Genomic DNA, 18,434 nt, shown 5'->3' with positions numbered 1-18,434 from the left:
AATTCTAAACTCTAAAAATTTTCAAATTAAATATTTTTGGATTAAAATTAAATGATCTTGGGCCTTACCCCTGAAACTTCGATAATTGCAATTCGATTCCTGCGCGAGTTTCACCTTCTAATTAAATCTTCTTTAAATCCCGAAACTTGGAATTTAAATATTAAATTTCATAAATATTTAATTCAAATATTCTAATCTTTATTTAAGAATTTCGGATATTAAAATCTTAAAATCCAAAAATCATCAAATTAAATATTTTCGACCCGAAATTTAAATCTCTGATTTCGTAATTAATAAATTAATATTTTCGGGCCTTACATATTGATTGTATGCTTATAGGCTTGGACTAGAGAGCCATTATCGCTAGGTTTCTTATTCTAAAGTACGAAAATACTATCCGAGATATCCTGGTTGAGTATGCATGTTCTATGTTTTCATAGTTTATATGGCACGACTTATGTGCATTTATTGTGTCACGATTATTATGTTACATGAATTATCACGTTGAGCCTACACCTTGATATTACCTGCAGAGGGGTTGCTCAGCCCTGAGTTTTTTGTGGATGGATGCCATGGATCTGGGTCCAGATATTCCACTTATTTCTTATGGCATTGAAGTACCTCCTGATGCGACGGCCCAGTGTGCTACATACAATGACGTCATTTGTTGAGCAATAGTTTCTACCGTGATAGTTTTTCGATACCCGTTCATTTGGAATTAGCATTCATAGTATGTGTATAGTCATACTTCGTACTTTCGTACTGAGCGTTGTTAGTTCACGTCCTCGGTTTTGGTTCTGGACACCCCATTCTATGGGGCAGTACTTAGATTGAACGGACCAGGAGGTAGTCGTCGTTGAGCAGCAGAGTGGATTGTACTGTACCAGTTTCCTTTTTGTGGAGTTTAGAGAAATCTCACAAATCTATTTGAAAAAAAACCTATGATATGTTTCAAAAGATGATTTGCCAAACATGAAAATTCATTTCACACATCCTCTCGCACTATCACTATTACTATTGTTGTTATTATTATTATTATTATTATTATTATTATTATTATTTATTTACTAATATTGCAAGAGGGTTCTAGAGCCTAGAAAAATCGAATTGTGTTTTGATGTGAACTTCCAAATATAACTCTCATATATGTAAAATGCTATTCAATGCTATAATGTCATTTTGTTATCTATTTTTCAACAAATCAATCATATTCTCACTAACGTTCTTTCCACATTTCCAACATTTTATCCATCAACTACTCTATCCAATTTAATTGATTTCTTCGGTTCACCATAACCTTTTGATCTTTGATCGGATTGACGATATTTATTACTTTTACGCACACAACATATTTGCACACATTACTAGTATATATAAATATCGTGTAGCTGTTATTCTGGCCATTTTATTTTATTAACAGATCAGATAAAATAGAAAAAATAAAATACAAATAATAATCTTACATAGTTACATTGCATTAAATAAAATTCCACGACAGTAACAGTAATTTGCACGTAAATTCAAGTTTGAACATGTTTCCTCGCTCGCCGGTCCCCATTTGACAAGATATTTACGTTACATTAATGGACATTGGGGGATTTGAAGCTCAAAAGTTGGTACCTGCCCACTGTTTCTTGGGATTCGATCGTTTTCGTTCCTCCTTTTAGCACTAAATCCATCGAAAAAGTCGTCTTAGAGATCGAGAAAAAAGTTGCCTTCGCCTCCTTTCTTCCGCTTCTTTCATCGTTCAGCTGTCTCTTTCAACTTTCAAGGTAATCTTTTTCTTTTTGAATCATTTATTCGTATGAACAGTATTTTGTGTTTTTAATAGTTTTTGCCATTTACATACCTTTGAGGCTGGAATTAAGATTACTGTTGTTATGGGTTTTTGTTTTCATGTCATGATTGATGACGTTTGAAAGTTTACTGTTTAGTTTCATTTCGAAATAAAATTTGAGGGGTTTTTTTTTTTTTTTTTTTTTAATCTTTGTTGTTTGAGAAATGGCGGTCAAAGAGACAAGTCCAGAATATGATTTTGTATTGTTGTGGTTGCTAAAGTTTTGCAGGAAAAAGGGTAACAAGTTCGTGTTTTCTTTCTCTGTTTATTTCATTTACTCGTTCAAATTTTGTGTTCTTCCTTATGTGTTTGGTTCTTGATGTGAGAATGTACAACATGAGGCGGTCTTTGTCTGATGAATTTTCTTGGGCATATGGTGTAACTGTATTCTATTCATTTGATTGAAAAATATGTTAGTTTGAATTATTGGGGCATCCAACAGAGTTGAAAGATTAAAATAAAGTAAACTGAAACGGCCTGAGTATTTGATAGCGGTTTGCTAGTTTCAATGAAGGTACGAGGGCCAGCTTTTGAAGAGTCATCCAAAAAACTTGAATTAGTTTTATGGTGTTTGATTAAGATTTGTCTTCCATGTTGTGGCCTTTTTCGGCTACTGAAAATATATTGATGTCCGTCCTTTGTGACTTGTTAATTTGATGATCAATATATTTCTTTTTTAAGGTGCTTCCCACCGGTCTAATTTGGAGCTGAAAGTCTTTATCATTGTGAATGTCTGACCCTGTGGCCCTTGATAATGATGTTGAAGCACTCTGTTTGTCTGATAGGACAAAATCTCTTGATTTGATAGTTTCGGGTAATAAAAGCTGTGTTGTTGAATTAAATGGAGAAGTTTCACATTCTTCGGAAATCAATGGCTTCCAATGTGGAGAGATCATATTACCCAATGGGGAATCATATTCTGGATCCCTGCATGGAAATATACCGGAGGGTTCTGGGAACTATGCATGGTCTGATGGTTGCAAATATGAGGGTGAGTGGAGATGTGGGATGAGACATGGATATGGAAAGCTTCAGTGGCCATCTGGAGCCATTTATGAAGGCGAGTTTTCAGGTGGTTACATGCATGGTACTGGTACTTATGTTAAGTCTGACCATACGACCTACAAGGGTCGGTGGCGTTTGAATCTCAAACATGGTTTGGGGCATCAGAGTTTTCCCAATGGAGATATCTTTGAAGGATCGTGGATACGAGGAACCCCCGAAGGACCTGGTAAGTATGCATGGGCCAATGGCAATATGTATTTGGGAAATATGAAGGGTGGAAAAATGTCGGGGAAGGGGTCTCTTACTTGGACCAACGGGGATTCATTTGAGGGAAGCTGGCTAAATGGTATGATGCATGGATTTGGAGTATACACGTGGAGCAATGGTAGTTTCTATGTTGGAACTTGGACTCAGGGTTTGAAGGATGGTAAAGGTACGTTCTACCCAAAAGTTAACAGGCTTTCAGCCAGTCAGCGGTTTTACCTTAATGCTCTGAGAAAGCAAGGGTTGCTGCCTGATTTGAGAAAACAGAACCATGTTTCGATTATTCATCATGAAACATCCTTAGATATGGGAAATTTAAAGTTCAGGGGGAAACAAGGTTGTGGTCGGAATTCATCCAACAAACTCTCCAACGAGAGCTTAATGAGTCTGGAACACTCTAACTTCACAAATGTTACTCTGGAACGACGCTGGAGTCTTGAAGTATCCATTGAGAAACTTTTGGGACACCGTAGATCATCCAGCATGTCTGATACTAATATTTTAGAAGCCGGAGATGAGGAGGATGTGAAAGCTCCAATCTTGGAAAGAGAGTACATGCAAGGGGTTCTGATCAGTGAGCTTGTATTAAGCAATCACATTTCACTATCATCTAAGCGAGAGAAAAGACGACAAAAGAGATTTGCAAGGGATATAAAGAGACCTGGAGAACAAATTATCAAAGGCCATAGGAGCTATGATTTGATGCTAAGTCTTCAGCTCGGAATCAGGTGTGTTTAACATTTTGCTTTCTTGTTTTTTTCCGAGAATATATTCATGTTTATGCACTGACCCATTTACACATGAAAGTATCGGAGTCAGGATCACGAAAAATAATCGTTGAGAAGAAATATCTGCTAAGTAAACAAAGTCAGGACAAAAGGGAACAGAACTGGCAAAATTAGTTGGAAAAAGATATGTAGTAAAACAGGTTTGTAAAGTATGCAAGATATAGGGTGAACATGTCATTCAAGAATTTAAGTTTAACATGAACATGGCACCAACACACGTTTGAGCTTGTGTAAAGTGTCTCTAGCTCGGTGAGTGACAATTTATTTAATGTCTGTTTGGATAGTTCAGAAATTTTGGCCCCACGCAGTTCGGTTGATTGACTTCTACTGAATCTTGCTGTTGTATATGAGTCCTAAATAAGAGTAATACTGGATATTCCTATTTAATCTCCTATTTTTTTTTGTTTGCCTTTTTCATAAACTAAAACTAAAAAATTAGAATATGACCAGATACACTGTGGGAAAAATCACCCCCATACAAAGGCGAGAAGTTCGAGCAACTGACTTTGGTCCACGAGCCAGTTTTTGGATGACTTTTCCAAAAGAAGGTTCGCAACTGACACCACCACATCAATCTGATGATTTTAAGTGGAAAGATTATTGCCCAATGGTTTTCAGGTATGTTGTGAAAAAATCATCTTCTTTGGCAAAGGTCATGTGCAGTTTTGTGTTTCAGTGATTTGCATACAGTTTTTTATGAAAAAATTGTGCGCTTTGAGAAATGGTTCAATTTTTTTGCTGGGTATAAATTTTTTCATGCACAAACTGTTTTCAAACAGTCATTGAGCATCTTATCATGCTTCTGTTTATTTGAGAAAGCCGTTGTTGGTAGTTTTGAATCAGATAGATGCCTTGCTTGAGCTAATGTGAGAGAGGGAGATCGTACCTTCTCTCCTCCTTCATTATAGGTGGTGTGGCATGCCACTTCAACCTGGTTGGTAGTGGCTTTGAACAAATAATTTTAACCTATCATGATCGTATATTTTTATTTAAATGTGTCAAGACATGCCAAGCAGGGGTGAGCAATGATAGTGGTGGTGTATAATTTCAAATCGCATATGTAATATTTCTGAGTCTATCATCCCAAATTGGTCTAGCTAATGCCCCTCAACCAAATTTATAATTCGCCACAGTATCCACGATACCTCATCCATCCTTTGTAGACGGGAAGCTAATGGCCCATCATAAGAATGAAGTTTAAGCACTTGAAAAATGCCCTGAGACACTGTTGAATTTTAGGTGTATAAATTGATTCTGTTTCCTTCCTAACGTCAAACATTTGTTTTCCTTAAAGGAACCTGCGAGAGATGTTTAAAATTGATGCTGCTGACTACATGGTGTCCATATGTGGAAATGATGCCTTAAGAGAACTTTCATCTCCTGGAAAGAGTGGCAGTGTCTTTCTACTGTCTCAAGATGACCGTTTTATGATCAAGACATTACGAAAATCTGAAGTGAAGGTTCATTATCTTTATGTGGACCTTTATCTTGCTTTGAATTCTTGATACTTTATGCTTTTAAGTGTTACACTAAGTGCCTTGAGTTACAGTGAAAATCTGAAGTGAAGGTTCATAATCTTCATGTTTACCCCTTTTATTCTGTTGCTTTGAATTCTTGTTACTTGATGCTTTTAAGTCTAGAAAACGATGATACTACCTTATTGAATATAACATAGTACAAAACTCTTAAATAGAGTTTACAAGGAGAACCCTAAAGGAAACAAATCTATACCTAATTAAAGGACTAAACAAATCCCTAAAAACAGGGCCTATTTAAACTACAAAATCTCTTATACAATAGACAATATTCTATTCAACACTCCCCCTCAAGCTGGCTTGTAGATATCATCCATAGCTAGCTTGCTTCTTAACACTTCAAACTGTCCTTTGGGTAACCCTTTAGTCAAGATGTCAGCAACTTGTTCCTTGGTAGGGATGTAGGGGATACAAATTATACCACTATCAAGCTTTTCCTTGATAAAGTGTTTGTCAACTTCAACATGCTTTGTTCTATCGTGAAGAACTGGATTGTGAGCAATTGAAATGGCAGCCTTGTTATCACAATAAACCTTAATAGGAGGAGAAACAGTTACTTTTAACTCTTCAAGGAGTTTTTTTAACCACATAACTTCACATATGCCATTGGCTAGAGCTCTGAATTCTGCTTCTGCGCTGCTCCTTGCCACTACGTTTTGTTTCTTACTCCGCCAAGTGACTAAGTTTCCTCCAATAAATGTGCAATACCCTGAAGTAGATCGTCTATCAATGGTGCTACCTGCCCAATCGGCATCAGTATACACTTCCACATTCAACTGATCTCGTTTCTTGAACATAAGTCCTCTGCCCGGTGAACCCTTTAAGTACCTTAAAATTCTGTTTACTGCATCAAAGTGTTCCTGTCCTGGAGAGTACATGAACTGGCTTATCATACTAACTGCAAAGGTTATATCAAGGCGAGTATGAGACAAATAAATTAGTCTTCCTACCAGCCTTTGATATCTTTCTCTATCAACCACATTCTCAGGTTTGGCTTCCTCTAACTTCAGGTTAGCTTCAAGTGGAGTATCAGCAGCTTTACACCCAAGTTGTCCCATCTCTTTGAGTAAGTCAAGAACATATTTTCGCTGATTCACAAATATTCCTTCTCTTGACCTAGCAAACTCCATTCCGAGAAAGTATTTCAAAGTTCCCAAGTCTTTAACTTCAAAACTTTCAGCCAGTTTCTGTTTTAGTCTTGCCAATTCTTCAAAGTCATCACCTGTAAAAATTATATCATCAACATATATACAATTAAGACAGCAATTTGCCCTTTTTTACTGTGTTTATAGAACATAGTATGGTCTGCCTGACTCTGATAATACCCTTGAGCTTTCACAGCCTTTAAAAAACGTTCAAACCAGGCCCTCGGTGACTGTTTTAAACAATATAGAGACTTTCTGAGTCTACAAACTTTGTTCTGATCATACTTTCCCTGAAACCCAGGTGGTAGGCTCATGAACACCTCTTCTTCCAAGTCTCCATTCAAGAACGCATTTTTTATGTCCAGCTGGTGTAATTGCCAATTCAAATTAACAGCCAATGATAACAAGACTCGAATAGAATGTATTTTTGCTATAGGGGCGAAAGTTTCCTGATAGTCAATGTCGTAGGTTTGCGTAAAGCCCTTTGCCACAAGACGTGTCTTGTATCGCTCCACACTTCCATCTGCTTTACACTTAATATTGAACAACCATCGACATCCAACAGTCCTTTTTCCTTTGGGCAAGTCAACGATCTCCCATGTTTTATTTTTTTCAAGTGCATTCATTTCTTCCAACACTGCCGATTTCCAATTTTGATCATCTAGTGCTTCCTGAATATTTCTTGGAACAAATAAGTGAGATATATTTGAAGTAAAAGCTTTATGATTGGGACAAAGTTTTTCATATGATAGATATTTGGCAATCGGGTGTTGGGTGCAAGTTCGAGTTCCTTTTCTAATAGCTATGGGAGCATCAAGATCTGAATTATTGGGGGTAATAGCAGGCAAAGTAGAGTTTAATGTACCTTGAATATTCAGTGAGTCATTACTCGGGTCCTTTGGTTGGCAGTGCTCGGTTGCAACAGTAGGCACTTTATTTCTTTGACAAGTTTTTTTTCTGCTATAAACTAGAAGTTCAGGATTTAATTGCTGCTGGTGAGGACTAGGAACCTGTTTCTTTGTTTCTAGAATATCATTTCCTTGGCCAAAAATCTCAACATTTAAGTTACTGTCATGTGAGACAATAGGTATGGGTAGAGAATATGAGGGTAGAGAATCTGAGGTAGAGGTCTGCCAAAAAATTTGTTCACCATCCTTCTCCCCCTGAAGAATTTTTTTTTGAAAATAAGGCTGATCTTCAACAAAAGTAACATCCATACTGACAAAATATTTTCTTTTTATGGGGTTGAAACATTTGAAACCTTTTTTATGCGGAGCATAACCAACGAAAATACACTTCTCTGCACGAGGATCCAATTTAGACCGAAATCTACTAGGCAGATGAACAAAAACAGTGCACCCAAATACTTTCAAAGGAATGTTAGAATAAATACGAGTGTTTGGAAAAAATGATTTTAGACTTCAGAGGTGTCGCATGGTTAAGGACACGAGTAGGCATTCTATTAATTAAATAAGATGCTGTTAAGACCGCATCTCCCCACAAATACTTGGGAACATTTGTAGAAAACATAATGGCACGAGAAACTTCAAGCAAATGTTTATTTTTTCTCTCAGCAATTCCATTTTGTTGAGGAGTGTCAACACATGTAGATTGGTGAAGAATTCCCTTTTCTTTTAAAAAATTCCCTAAAATTCCTTTTAAGTATTCAGTGCCATTGTCACTGTGAAGTATCCCAATTTTTGTTTGAAATTGAGTTTCAATCATCACATAAAAATCTTTGAACAATTTTTCAACCTCTGATTTGTCATTCATCAAGTATACCCAACACAAACGGGTGTGATCATCAATAAAAGTTACAAACCATCTTTTTCCAGAAATTGTTGTCACCCTAGAGGGACCCCAAACATCACTATGGATTAGATAAAATGGTTTTGATGCTTGATATGGTCTAAGGAGATAAGTAGTACGCTGACTTTTTGATAAAAAACAACTCTCACAATAGAAAGAAGAACAATTTAATCCTTTAAACAGTGTAGGAAATAGTTTATTCAGATAAGGAAAACTCGGGTGTCCTAATCTAAGATGCCATAACATAATTTGTCCTCTAGCAGAGTTAGAACTAGTACTAATCAACCCTTGAGCTGCTTTATTGTTTGAAAAGTCATTGTCAAAGTAATAAAGGCCATCTATCAACTTAGCACTGCCAATCATCTTCCCCGAGCTCTGTTCCTGAAATTCACAGTGAGATTCAAAAAAAATAACAAGACAGTTAGAGTCCTTGGACAATTTACTGACTGACAAAAGGTTACAATTGAGCTTAGGAACTTGAAGGACAGATTTAAGACTGATAGCATTGGACAGTTGAACTAAACCTTTACCTGCTATGGCAGAATAAGAACCATCAGCTATCCTAACCTTTTTTGAACCAGAACAAGGAGAATAGGTTTGAAAAAAATGGGGAGAATTTGTCATGTGATCAGATGCTCCTGAATCAATTATCCAAGGAGAATCGAGAGAATTGGAACGACAAGTATAGGCTTTAAAGAAGTCAACTGTTTGAGCCAAAGAAGTATTAGGACTACCAGATGATGTTGAATTGGATTTCAATAGTTTCAGAAGATAATCCACTTGTTCTTTGTTGAACGGATGAACCAGTGCTTCATGAGCTCTTGGGTTTCGATTGAATCTGCCCTTTTGTTTACTTTTCCAATTTGCTGGTTTACCATGAATTTTCCAGCAAGTTTCACGAGTGTGATAAGGTTTTTCACAAACATCACAGTACACAGAAGGCTTTTCATTTCTTTTCTTGCCTGCATTTGCCGCACATGTAACAAGGGCAGAAGTCTCCATATTTACAGCTCCCGTTGATACTTTCTTTCCAAGCATCACAAGTCTGCGACTTTCCTCTCGTCGAACTTCAGAAAAGACCTCACCCATTGATGTTTATTTAGCCTAATAAGGAATGTAAAAATCCGATTGTCTTCTACCATTTTCTTGTAGTGTTTGCCATCCTCGGATGATTTCCACTCATAGCTGCTGAATAAATCAAGATCTTGCCACAAATTTTTCAATGAATTAAAATATTTTGTGACATTATCTTCACCTTGGCGAATCTGTCCAAGCTTCAGCGTCAATTCATAGACTTGAGACTGATTTCCCAAATCAGAATACATCTGATTTACATTGTCCCAAAGTTCTTGAGCCGTATGATAACACATATAATTGACACTGATGTCTTCAGCCATTGAATTGACCAGCCATGTCATGACCATCGAGTTTTTTGCATCCCAAGTGGCGTAGGAAGACTCATCGGGCTTTGGTTCCTTTTTTTCCCCAGTCAGGTATCCGATTTTCCCTCTACCTCGGATATACATCCTTACAGATTGGGACCAGCGCAGAAAGTTTTCCCCATTCAGTCGAATAGTTGAAATTTGGACCGAGTGCTGGTCAGAGAACGGGACTCGAGTTTCAGCAGCTTTAGTTTGGTGCACAGTAGATGAAGACCCAGAGTCAGTTTCCGACATGGTGAGCAAAGGCTTGGGCTAAGTGCCGAGGTGCCAAAGGGGAAGGGATGAGACACGCAGGCTGGGCGACGAAGGCAGTGTAGCCGCTATCACAAACACTGCGAGGCCAAAAACGAGGCAGAGAAGGATGGGCTTTTAAGAATTGGGCCTTTCTTTTTCCCTCAGCATCGTTTTTCGCTCTGATACCATCTAGAAAACGATGATACTACCTTATTGAATATAACAGAGTACAAAACTCTTAAATAGAGTTTACAAGGAGAACCCTAAAGGAAACAAATCTATACATAATTAAAGGACTAAACAAATCCCTAAAAACAGGGCCTATTTAAACTACAAAATCTCCTATACAATAGACAATATTCTATTCAACATTAAGCAATAGCAGAAGTTTGCATGGAAGATTTTTTTGTATTTGTTGTACTTATGTTAAAGCACGTCTCGTGTTTAACCTGCAGGTTCTGCTTCAAATGCTCCCGAACTATCATAGTCACGTGCGCAGATATGATAACACTCTTATTACTAAATTTTTTGGTCTTCACCGAATTATACCTTCTAGTGGTCAAAAGGTAACATAGATGGAAACTATCAATTCATGTACCACCAAGAATGTATGAGAAAACCTGCTTGTTATCAGAAAATGACCAATAAAATTTGAAAATCTTTTTCCCCCATTTTGAGGTTTGGTTCGATTGCATACTTGCTTCTCAGTTTGTCTGCCTCTAACACAGCATTGTCTTGAGGAAAACATGCCTCGGATTTAACTTTTGCTGTCTGAAACTGTATATTTACTAACCTTAGCGCCCTACTTTGCAGTTTCGATTTGTGGTGATGGGTAATATGTTCTGTACAGAGTTGAGAATCCATCGAAGATTTGATCTTAAAGGGTCTACGTTGGGACGCTCTGCTGATAAGGTCGAAATTGATGAGAATACCATACTGAAAGATCTTGATTTAAATTACTGCTTTTACCTGGAACCTTCTTGGCGAGATGCCCTCTTACAGTAAGCAGGGAATAAGTTGCAATGTTTTAAGATATTTGGATGCTCTTTGCCTCTTTCCATGTAATATTTTATTTTGTAGCCACACTTATGTAGCGTAATGGTTCCTGCATTTGCAGACAGATTGAAACAGATAGTAAATTCTTGGAATCACAGCACATAATGGATTACAGCCTCTTGCTGGGAGTTCATTACCGAGCACCTCAACACCTACGTTCTCTTATGTCTCATAGTAAGCGTGCTTCAATTGATGGATTGGGGATTGTTGCAGAAGATGGTAAGTTTTTCTGGTTACTAGTTTTCCTATTCTTGTCTAAAAAATTAAATTCATCATGCATCAGACATCAGTAGAAGATAATCTTTCGCTTTGGAGGTTCTTATATTTAAAAAATATATAAGCATAGACAAACGCAGTTTGCACTCAGATTTTCGGGGGTAGAAGGGGAGATAAAGCATACAAAGATCTACACAACATTGGACTGAGTAACAACAGAAAAACTTCACACGCACTTTGATCTCCATGTTGGAAAATAGTTTCTGGGTTCATCGACGATTTTGGACTTAATGTTAGTTGGTTGTAACTATATCTGTTTGAAATTAACGAACAAGTCATCTCTTTTTCTGCTTTTAAATTTCTGATTATAATGTCACCATATGTCTGGTCAACCTATTGCTGAAATGTTGAATATTCTCAGGTTTCTTACTTTTAATTGCTGTTTTACAACACAGAGTCAATGGATGATGACTTATCTCCTCAAGGCCTCGTCTTGGTCCCTCGTGGTTCTGATGATGATAGCATTGTTGTGGGGCCACACATTAGAGGCAACCGGTTGCGAGCATCCTCTTCAACTGGGGATGAGGAAGTTGACCTTCTGCTTCCTGGTACAGCAAGGTATTGCCATGTTTGATTTCTACTTTGTTGTTTATTATATATCAGCATTCTCATCACTAGAATCCGTCTCCCTTGGAAAGATTTGATTCTTGTTATAAAAGAACACTTGAACATTTTTCAAAAATCTTGAAATCTGCAGACTGAATAAATACCAAGATTACAGCAACAATAATATAATCGGATTTAGGCTTCTTATGATCAAGAGCTTTTTTTCTATATTTTTGTCAACAATTGACCCTGCTATCCTATGACTTTATGTTGAAGTATGATTATTGGATTAGAATACAGTTTAAAATTTTAAGTTGTGTTATGACAATTAACTATAAATTTGGTATGATATCCAGCTTTTGGTTCTACATACTTGAAAAGAACAAACGGATGTAATATCCATTGAGATGGTCAGTTAGGCGATTACCTACGCCTTGTTAAGATCCAAATTTTTTAATCAAGAAAATGGGTTGTCGTCTGTTTTTCTGAGCCGGACATAAGAACTTAGAACACGTCTATCATTGCTCGCCTTTACATGAGTATTTCACCCATCATTTTCTGACAGACGTATATTTTGGTTTTTGACTTACAGACTCCAAATCCAACTTGGAGTAAATATGCCCGCTCGAGCAGAGCTTATACCTGGGAATGACAACATGCAGATGTTTCACGAGGTGTACGATGTTGTCTTGTATCTAGGCATTATCGATATCCTGCAAGCGTATAACATGAGTAAGAAGATTGAACATGCGTACAAATCTATTCAGTTTGATTCAGAGTTGATATCTGCAGTCGACCCTACATTTTACTCCGAGCGTTTTTTGGCCTTCATTCAGAAGGTTTTTCCGCCAAATGCACTGGGAAGTTGAGAACTTTGATGATTTCTTGTTTTGCCATGTTCTTATTGTCCATTCCCCAGCCCATTATAGAAACAACCAGTGCAATTATTTGTCTTCATTGAGTATTCAATAGTGTTGTGAAGCATGTGCTACATTCCATGTAACGAGGTATGGGAGTGATGGATTTATCTGCTCCTGTGTTCTCGAAGATTTCCTGAGCAAATGAAGTTGAGGCAAATATCTGGGGGGAAAGCTAAAAAAGTCAAGGGTATATTTGGTTTTGTATTTTAAATAGTATTTTCACACTTAATAAAGTTTAAATTAAGGCATATAAAACTTTGATATCTCATTGTATTTGCAATTCTAACAATCGCCATCACCTCTCGAAACTTGGTTTTTACTACTCATTTTATTTCTTTCACCCTTCTAAATCAAATTAATATACTTAAAAAAAAATTTAATACTCATATTTTAAAAATGTTATTACTAATCAAAAGTTTATACATTTCATTGGACAGTAATTGTTTAAAATTTTGAGCGTGATTTTGAAAAAAAAGAAGGGAAATACGTACTATGATCCATTCGATGAAATTCATCAGATAGATGTGTGGGTTTCTATGTCCAACGTATGGTCAATGCTGCTCCGGATGAAAATCATATGGTGTAACACAACCTTCAGATAGCACAACATTTACATGAATTATAGTCTCGCTGACTGTTTAAACTTTGATCACTTTAAAACCTTGTTTAATTTTTTCCTTCACTTTTAATACACCATCTCACACACTAAATATCATGTTGGGTAGTCAAACAAAGTCTCACATTAGAAGATCATGGAAAGATAACGAGTTAATATATGGTAAAAAATTCGTGAATAAACTCTCGAGGGGTGATGCTCCCGGGAATTCATGTAAGGCGTGTACCTCAACGTAGTGAAGGGGAGTAGCAATGAATGGAGGACGGATTGAGGGATTCATATAAAGCGTGTGCCTCAACGCCGTGAAGTAGAGTAACCTCGGTTGGAGGACGGATTGAGGGGAGGCCAGGACCATGTGAATTATCGTGGGACTTCGTTTGAGGGGAAGATTGTTGCGTAGTCAACCAAAGTCCTACATTGAAATATCAAAGAAAGATCATGAGTTAACATATGAAATGATATCTTCATTGGTATGAGGCATTTTGGGTGGTTCCAAAAGCAAAACCATGACGGCTTGTATCCAAAGTAGACAATATCGTACCAATGTGAGATATCCGAATTTCATTGATCAACATATCATATTGCTTCGAATACGAGGTCATATATATATGTTGGATTATATATATGATCTACATTTTATATGTATATTGGGTTGTTGGGATGAGAAGAAGAACAAGTATAGTGTGGGGGCAGTAGTGAGGGATGCGAGTGGTGAAAAGCGCTTCAACTAGGTGTATTCGCAAGCCAGATTCGATAAAAGGGGCTGAGCTTATTGCTATTCGTTTTGGATTGGATCTTTGCTTGTGAAGGGGCTTTCTCAATGTCTGTGTTTTCTCGGACTCCCAAGAGGTTGTGCGATGTATCAATTTCCCGGAAGAAGACAGAGGTTCAACGGGTGTGGTAGCTGCAGAAATCAGATTGATGCTTGTCTTCCATCACTTGTGCTCGATACAACATATAAGAAGATCGGTTAACAATGTGGCACATCATTTGGCTCGCAAAGCATCGATTTTATCTTCTAGCTTTGATTATATTGATGGTTGTATTCCAGATTGGCTCTCCAATCTTATAAACAATGATTTAATCCCTTAATCTATGTATGTGTTTTTATTCTCAAAAAAATTAAAATAAAAATATGTATATTGGGTTGTGAGTGTTAATGGGCTTTCCATTTTGAGTGATTGTAAATTATAAAATGTAATATTAAATGGAATGATGATGTAATCTTGTTGCACTCAGTGTAATTAATTTATTTCACCCTAAAAAAAATAAAATTGAATGATGGGTTTGTCCCACATCGGAAAAAGAAGTTGGTATGTGTAAGCTTATATTGTATTACACTTTATGAAAATGTAAAAATGATTGATCAAAAAACTTTTTCGTGTGTCTGCGCAAGAAAAATGATTGATCAAAAAGTTCTCTCGTGTCTCTGTGCAAGAGAGTGTAAATCAAGTTCTTGATGATTTGAACAAGAAAGGAAGTGTCAACGTTTGAGCACGTCCTCGACCTGAGTTTGTCGAATGTCAGACCGATCAAAGTAAAATCAGGTGCGTAGTTAGCTACCTTTTGAAAATTTATTTTAGGTGCCTAGTTAGCTGCCTTTTGAAATTTTATTTTACATTTCGGATGCCTTGGCAGAAGTTTCTCGACGAGACCCTTCATCTGCTTGTCTCTTGGTGCTTCATATGGCTGACTATTGGTGCTCTAGCTGACCAACTTTTGGCCTTTCAGATATCATCGTGTGATTGTTTGCATGGCTTTAGTAAATCGACGAGACACTTCATCTGGTTGTCTCTTGATGCTTCATACTGCTGGCTATTGGTGCTCTAGCTGACCAACTTATGGCCTTTCGGATAACATTGTGTGACTGTCTACATGGCTCCAGTGCACATATAAATAGAGTTGTCCAGAGTCTTCAGAAACACATCTCCTCCATTCCTTCTTATTATTTCGAGTTTCCTCTGCTTACTCTGTTCCATTTATAAAGTTCATGTAATTCTTTTGTTCGCCGGTGTAGTGACTCGTGCTAGTTCATTACGGGTTTAGCCGTTATATCCTGGAAAATAAACTTTTATCGTAATCCTCGAAGCACACTTCGAAGGAGACGAATTTGTTTTAAGGACATTGTACCTTAGTACATGCCTTAGTTTGGTTTACAATTTACTTGTTTCTCTGATTTTGTTTTGTACCTCATATTCAATCAGAATTTTTCTATTAATATATACACACACACTAGTAGAACACACATGCATTGTATGTGGGTAACAGATGAAAATGTATTATGAATTACCATAAATTTGAAAATGAATATAAGCGCATAATTTATTTCACACTTTATTCTGTAACAAATATTGTTGATTTTTTACTAACATTTTAGAATGAGATTCTTGATAATATATATTTAAAATTTTGGAACTTTGATGTTTTAAAAAACACTATATGTACATTTAAATTATGTTTGTTGTTGTTTTATTAACCACATGCTTTAAAAATTAATTTTTATCTTTATTTTAAATAATATGTATCTTGCATTTATTTAACATTTCTTTCCTATTAGATTAAATACTTGTATTTTAATTTGAGAAATAGATTTGAGATAAGGGGAGTATTATTTACACTTCAAAAAGTGTTAATAATTATCTATCTCATATAATTAATCAATTGTTAGACAAATTTACCCTTGTACATATTTTTCTTAAATTATAAATTCTTGGTTATCTAAATAAATTTCTAAATTTAAAAAAATTTCTGCTTTAACAAATAAAAATTTTATTTTTTAAAAAAACTAAATATTTTAAATTTTAAGAAATTTTCATATATTTTATTATATACAAATAAAATATAAAATAACAAAAATTATACCAATATACATAAAATTTTGATTATTTTTTTTATTCAAGATATATAAATGTATGAGATTTATAAAATTTTGATCTTCCAAAATTTTTCTAATCTAACACGTCAAAAAATATTTATATTTTATTATTTAAAATCTCATAATAAAGTTTTTCTAAAAAATTAATGTTAAGGATTTTAGTTTTGGTGATGTATGCTGCACTAATAGTAGTAGACCAAGACAAACTAGTGGAAACTTAGCAATAAAGACAATCACAGAACTTTAGAAAATACGCTTAGTCTAAAAACAGTAAACTAGAATAAAACCAGTAGATATCCCATACAGAAAAATCAGTAAGCAAGGTTCAAGACAACGTATATAGCTGTTCTAATATGATAACACATCGCACTTAATGCATCGTACTAAGCATTAAATGAGCATTTATTGCACATCCCTTTTAGAACACATAAATCTGATACATATATTCCGTGTTTCAGGGATAATCATTGAAGAGTAAATAAAGTCGTTTATGGACGTTGGAACCAACAACTATATAGAGCTGATCGGCCACTTCGAGAAGATACAACACTAGAGAGATGAAAAGAAAACTTACAAAAAGCATTCTATTGCTTTCAAGCAAAACATTCAAGTCTCCATTCAAAAGATACTCTTGCACAAACTCATCGATATATCAGATCTTTAGGATCAATATTGTGTGTCATTCTTTGTAAAAATTTGTGAGTATAAAGTTCTGAGAATTGTAAAATTTTGAACAAAGTCGACTCAAAAGTTAGATTGTGAAGATATTAGGAGTTTCAGTATGCGGTAGATAAGTCCTGCTGAAATGGCTTTGTACTAGAGAGTGTACCAATCAAAGTTTCTAGTGGATACCTTCTAGAAACAGAAGAAAGGAAGACGTAAAAGGTTTTATCTTTCGAACTTCCATAAAAAAATTTGGTGTCACTTTTCTTACTATATTTGAGCTTCAGTAGATGTTCAGCAGTCTGTTTCCACACTAATTTAGTAGGCTGCTGCTTCTAATTCAATAGACAGGATATACTCGGATTGCTGCTAATTCTAGCTCCTTGCAAAGTTTAAAGAAAAGTTAGGAGTGTTCATTCACCCCCATCTAAACACTCCACCGATCCTAACAAGTGGTATGAGAGCGGGTTTATCCTGTCTTTGATAAGCTCACATCATGGCATCCTTCAGCTAGATTCCCATTTTCTCTCAAGAAGACTTCGATGACTGGAAAATTAGAATGCAATCTCATCTTGCTGCACAAGATGATGATATGTGGTACGTGATCACTGATGGAATAATCAAAATCATGAAACCTAACCCTATTGTAGCTGTGACAGCGGGCGTTCCATAAATGATTGAGAAAAGCAGAAGCGAATGGACAAATGAAGACAAGAACAAGGCAAATCTGGACAATGTCGCAAAATATATTATGTACAAAACGCTGGAAAAGACTACATTCAGCAAAATAAAGATTTGTAACACGGCCAAAGAAATCTGGGAGAAGTTGATCCAACTCTGTGAAGGGAATGAGCAAACTAAGGAGAACAAACTTTTAGTAGCTGTTCAAAAGTTCGAAAGCATTAAAATGAAGACTGGTGAATCCATGAGCGACTTTGAAGAAATATTTAGCAACCTGGTTAATGAACTCAATGCTCTTGGAAAGGAATACAACAATCGGGAGATATCTCTCAAAGTGATGCGAGCACTGGCAAAGGAATGAGATGTAAAAACCATAGTCATGCGAGAGGCGAAGGACATGAAAAAGATAGAGGTCCGTGACCTATTTGCTGACCTCAAGGCATATGAATTTGAGTTGCAGATCAGAAGCGGAGAAATAGCAATATCAGAACCTCCTACCAAAGCCCTAGCAGTCACCACCGGTCATACATCTTCTAGCACCAGTACTACTGATCCAGCACTAGAAAAGACTGCTGAGTAGATCAGCAACGAAGCAATGTCACTATTCATCAAAAAAATTTCAAGGTTCATGAAAAAAACCAGCGACCCTATCAATACAAAAATCACAAGAAGGAAGGAACTACTGGAGATGCTGCATGTTTTAACTGTGGAAAAACAGGTCATTTTTGTTAGAGTAGGTGCC

The 18,434-nt window shown here is 36.2% G+C and overlaps 2 protein-coding genes across 3 annotated transcripts; both read left to right on the top strand.

The window, feature by feature from the left end:
• Positions 1–1,532: 1,532 nt before the first annotated feature.
• On the top strand, positions 1,533–13,097 carry LOC140886132 (phosphatidylinositol 4-phosphate 5-kinase 9-like). Of its 2 annotated transcripts, XM_073292637.1 has the most exons (9): positions 1,533–1,772; positions 2,519–3,834; positions 4,345–4,512; positions 5,189–5,354; positions 10,515–10,625; positions 10,873–11,060; positions 11,177–11,334; positions 11,787–11,949; positions 12,530–13,097. In XM_073292637.1, the coding sequence occupies exons 2-9, from the start codon at positions 2,567–2,569 to the stop codon at positions 12,804–12,806; spliced, it is 2,499 nt and encodes an 832-aa protein (XP_073148738.1). In that variant the 5' UTR covers positions 1,533–1,772; positions 2,519–2,566; the 3' UTR covers positions 12,807–13,097. The 2 variants fall into 2 exon arrangements, with proteins under 2 accessions (XP_073148738.1, XP_073148740.1); XM_073292639.1 differs by lacking the exon at positions 10,515–10,625.
• Positions 13,098–17,684: 4,587 nt separating this feature from the next.
• LOC140889225 (uncharacterized) lies at positions 17,685–18,053 on the top strand. The gene has a single exon (XM_073296937.1). It carries the CDS (start codon positions 17,685–17,687, stop codon positions 18,051–18,053), a length of 369 nt encoding a protein of 122 aa, XP_073153038.1.
• The last annotated feature ends 381 nt before the right edge of the window (positions 18,054–18,434 follow it).

The sequence above is a fragment of the Henckelia pumila genome, chromosome 3 (genome assembly GCF_033568475.1).
Source record: "Henckelia pumila isolate YLH828 chromosome 3, ASM3356847v2, whole genome shotgun sequence".
In the NCBI taxonomy this organism is placed as follows: domain Eukaryota; kingdom Viridiplantae; phylum Streptophyta; class Magnoliopsida; order Lamiales; family Gesneriaceae; genus Henckelia; species Henckelia pumila.
The sequence above is the reverse complement of the archived record's forward strand: the minus strand, read 5'-3'. Positions and strand labels throughout refer to the sequence as shown.

Excerpts from the sequence above, each read along its gene's own strand:
- LOC140889225 (XM_073296937.1), top strand. The coding sequence starts at position 17,685 with ATGATTGAGAAAAGCAGAAGCGAATGGACAAATGAAGACAAGAACAAG.
- LOC140886132 (XM_073292637.1), top strand. The coding sequence starts at position 2,567 with ATGTCTGACCCTGTGGCCCTTGATAATGATGTTGAAGCACTCTGTTTG. Across the intron at positions 3,835-4,344 it reads AGTCTTCAGCTCGGAATCAG|ATACACTGTGGGAAAAATCA; the intron begins GTGTGTTTAACA and ends GAATATGACCAG. Across the intron at positions 10,626-10,872 it reads TACCTTCTAGTGGTCAAAAG|TTTCGATTTGTGGTGATGGG; the intron begins GTAACATAGATG and ends CCTACTTTGCAG.